The 2818-nt window shown below is 44.3% G+C and overlaps 1 protein-coding gene across 1 annotated transcript; it reads right to left on the bottom strand.

Moving 5' to 3' along the window:
- Window positions 1-609: 609 nt before the first annotated feature.
- On the bottom strand, window positions 610-1440 carry LOC133392268 (uncharacterized). The gene is made up of 2 exons (XM_061652372.1): window positions 1185-1440; window positions 610-1115 (listed from the first exon to the last, which is right to left on the bottom strand). Exons 1-2 carry the CDS (start codon window positions 1365-1367, stop codon window positions 951-953), a joined length of 348 nt encoding a protein of 115 aa, XP_061508356.1. The 5' UTR covers window positions 1368-1440; the 3' UTR covers window positions 610-950.
- Window positions 1441-2818: the final 1378 nt, after the last annotated feature.

Consider the following 2818-nt stretch of genomic DNA (forward strand, 5'->3'; position numbering starts at 1 on the left):
CCTCATAGTCAAGTTGGACACTCCAGGAGCGCAAAGCGAACCGCGTGAATTTGCGCTGGATCGACTCTAAACGAGCTAGGGGACGAGCAGCTGTAGGCCACCATACTACAGAAGCGTATTCTAACACTGGTCGCACCAAAGCACAGTATAGCGTCTTGATGCAAATCGGGTCAGTGATGTCTCGTGCTATTTGTTTTAGTAAGCGATCAATTGGTTACCCTTAGTGACAACGTGCTCTAGCTGGTCGTGGAAGCTCAACTTTTCGTCAAGGAGCACTCCTAGATCCGTGACACAGCTTTTGCAACCAATGGTAGATCCATTTAACTCATAGTCATACACTAAGGGGCACCGCTTTCTCGCAAACGTAACGACAACACACTTCTCTACGCACAATTCAAGACCATTCAAAGAGCACCATGACTGGAAGGCACTTAGAGCGGCTTGAAGGCGGAGTTGGTCTGACCGGTCGCGGATAGGCAGGAACAGCTTCGCGTCGTCTGCATACAGTAGGTGGCCGTCAGGAGGGAGCAACCGTGTTACGTCATTCAGGAAAATGACAAACAGCAGCGGTCCAAGATTACTCCGATTACGTCCAAGATTATGCGAGGACGTTCAAGAGGAAAACGTACTGCAGCACATTTCACACGTTCATTCCGGCTCTGTTTTTCATGAACTATCCGCCGGCATCTACTACCCAAGCAGTGAATTTTGATCCAAAGATGCATGTAGAAAAAATGAGGTTTTTCGCTATAATTTCAACTCTACTCTCTTCATCAATACTGTTGTGTGTGGGTTGATGTCTTTATCAATCGCAATAATATTTAGAAAATCATTTTTTTACCTTCACACCGTTTTATTCATGCGATTAGAGTACAGTTGTTCGCAATGTATTCTGTTTCTCTAGCCAAAGAGTCCCCAGAGCAATGGTTGGCCCCGGCAAACGGGAAAGTTTACTGGCAGGCCCTGGTGCCTGCCACCGGGCTTAACGTTTTAAACACATAAACACTGAAGCGAGGCTGGTTACACCCGCAACTTACCTTGACATAATCCCGCAAAGCCTCGATAAGACATGCGCACGTCTCTTTAACTATTCTGCTGATAGAATGCCTCGACACCTAAAATTATATGTTGATTGATAAAAGTGTGCTTAGCAAAAAGCAAAAAGCAAAAATAATATTACTTACCCGGAACACGTATTGGAGGCTGGTAAATGTCTCTCCAGTCGCAAGATACCGCAATGTTATCAGCAGCCTTTCCTGTTCCGTGATTGCTTTGCGGAAATCTGTGTCCATTTTCGCAATTTTTGGACCAACAAGGGACAGTAAATGGAAGAAATCTTCCTTCTTCATCCTTAAAAATCGGTTCATCGTCTCGTATATACCAGATGTCGTGATGTCGGTCAGTAGCCGGTTGCCGGTTTCGTTTCGGTTCAGGAATAAGTCCTGAGAGATCGGGAACGATCCCGGACTTCGTTGTTGTCATTTTCAAGCTCTGGCTCGCTCATTTTTCCAAAAAATCGAGAACCACCAAAATTTTCACTTCTACTAAACACCGGCCGGCAAACGATTCAAACGATAAACAATGCACACTGCTGCGATCAAGGTGATAGCATAGACTACAATTATATGTGGAAGATTTGGCTGTGGAGTTTGGCAGATGGGAAGGAATGTTGTCGTGCGCTTTGTATGAAGCTTAGGCACCCAACTGTCAAATGACGATTTGCCCAGCAGTACTCGGCGTCCTTACCTGTAGCAATTTATTGATTTTGATCAACATGTCAAACGGCATACAGACAGCCTGGTCGAAAATTGATGAGACACCAAGCATGAATAATTTTGGCACTTAAATTATACCCACATCTAGCTTGCGCTGGTCGCCGCCAGATGCGCTAGTGAATATAAAAATTACACTACGGAGTACGATCAATGTAGCCCGGCCTTTATGACAGTAATCCTTGCTATTCATACGAAAACAGCTTCGAAACTAAGTTCCATTGATATTATACACCGTTTTTGATGCATCTTTGTTTACCACCACTATAGGAACACAACACGACGACTATAGGAACCATACCACCGTTATAGGTACAACGAAGCAGTCACAAAAATATGTATTTTTTCGTAAATTTGATGTATTTTAGGGTAAAAATGGTTGTGATTGCGTAGATAAAACATATTCCAATTGCTATGTGTTAAAATATTCAGAAATTGTCCTTCCTGTCACTTTAAATCCATTAAAACACATCGGTACCACTACAAATTGCACCACTATTGGTACATTTACCCTAGGCATGTATTGTGTATGCCCAGGATACGTCACTGCAGAGCAAAAGGAGAAGGAAATGCCCACCGCTGAAAAATATTAAAGTCTGGTGGGAACTTTGCTCTACATTGCCGCATGCACACGTCCTGATCCGACAATCACAGCCTCCATCCTTGGTCGGAAAGTTAACAAACCAACGGCGATTTATTGGACCGAAGCCAAGCGAGCGTTGCGGTATTTAAGAGGCACCGCAGGGTTAAAGCTGAAGCTAGGAGGAGTCGGTTATCTCGAAAGCTACGCCGACGCCGACTGGGCTGATGATCGTTCGGACCGAAAATTCTGGATTCTGGTTTAAGCTTAGCGGCAGTAGAATTAGTTGAATAGCAAAGATGCAGGAGTGTGTTACATTATCTTCAACTGAAGCAGAATATGTCGCGCTTGCTGAAGCTAGCAAGGAGCTGCTGTGGCTGTTGGAGTTCATGCGAGGACTAGGAGAAGATATATAGCACCCTGTGAGGATATATGAGGATAATCAGAGTTGTATAAGTATGCTGCA

The sequence above is a fragment of the Anopheles gambiae genome, chromosome X (assembly GCF_943734735.2).
Source record: "Anopheles gambiae chromosome X, idAnoGambNW_F1_1, whole genome shotgun sequence".
In the NCBI taxonomy this organism is placed as follows: domain Eukaryota; kingdom Metazoa; phylum Arthropoda; class Insecta; order Diptera; family Culicidae; genus Anopheles; species Anopheles gambiae.

Coding starts and splice junctions, on each gene's coding strand:
- LOC133392268 (XM_061652372.1), bottom strand. CDS start 1,367: ATGAACCGATTTTTAAGGATGAAGAAGGAAGATTTCTTCCATTTACTG. Junction 1,116..1,184: donor GCCTCCAATACGTGTTCCGG/GTAAGTAATATT, acceptor ATATAATTTTAG/GTGTCGAGGCATTCTATCAG.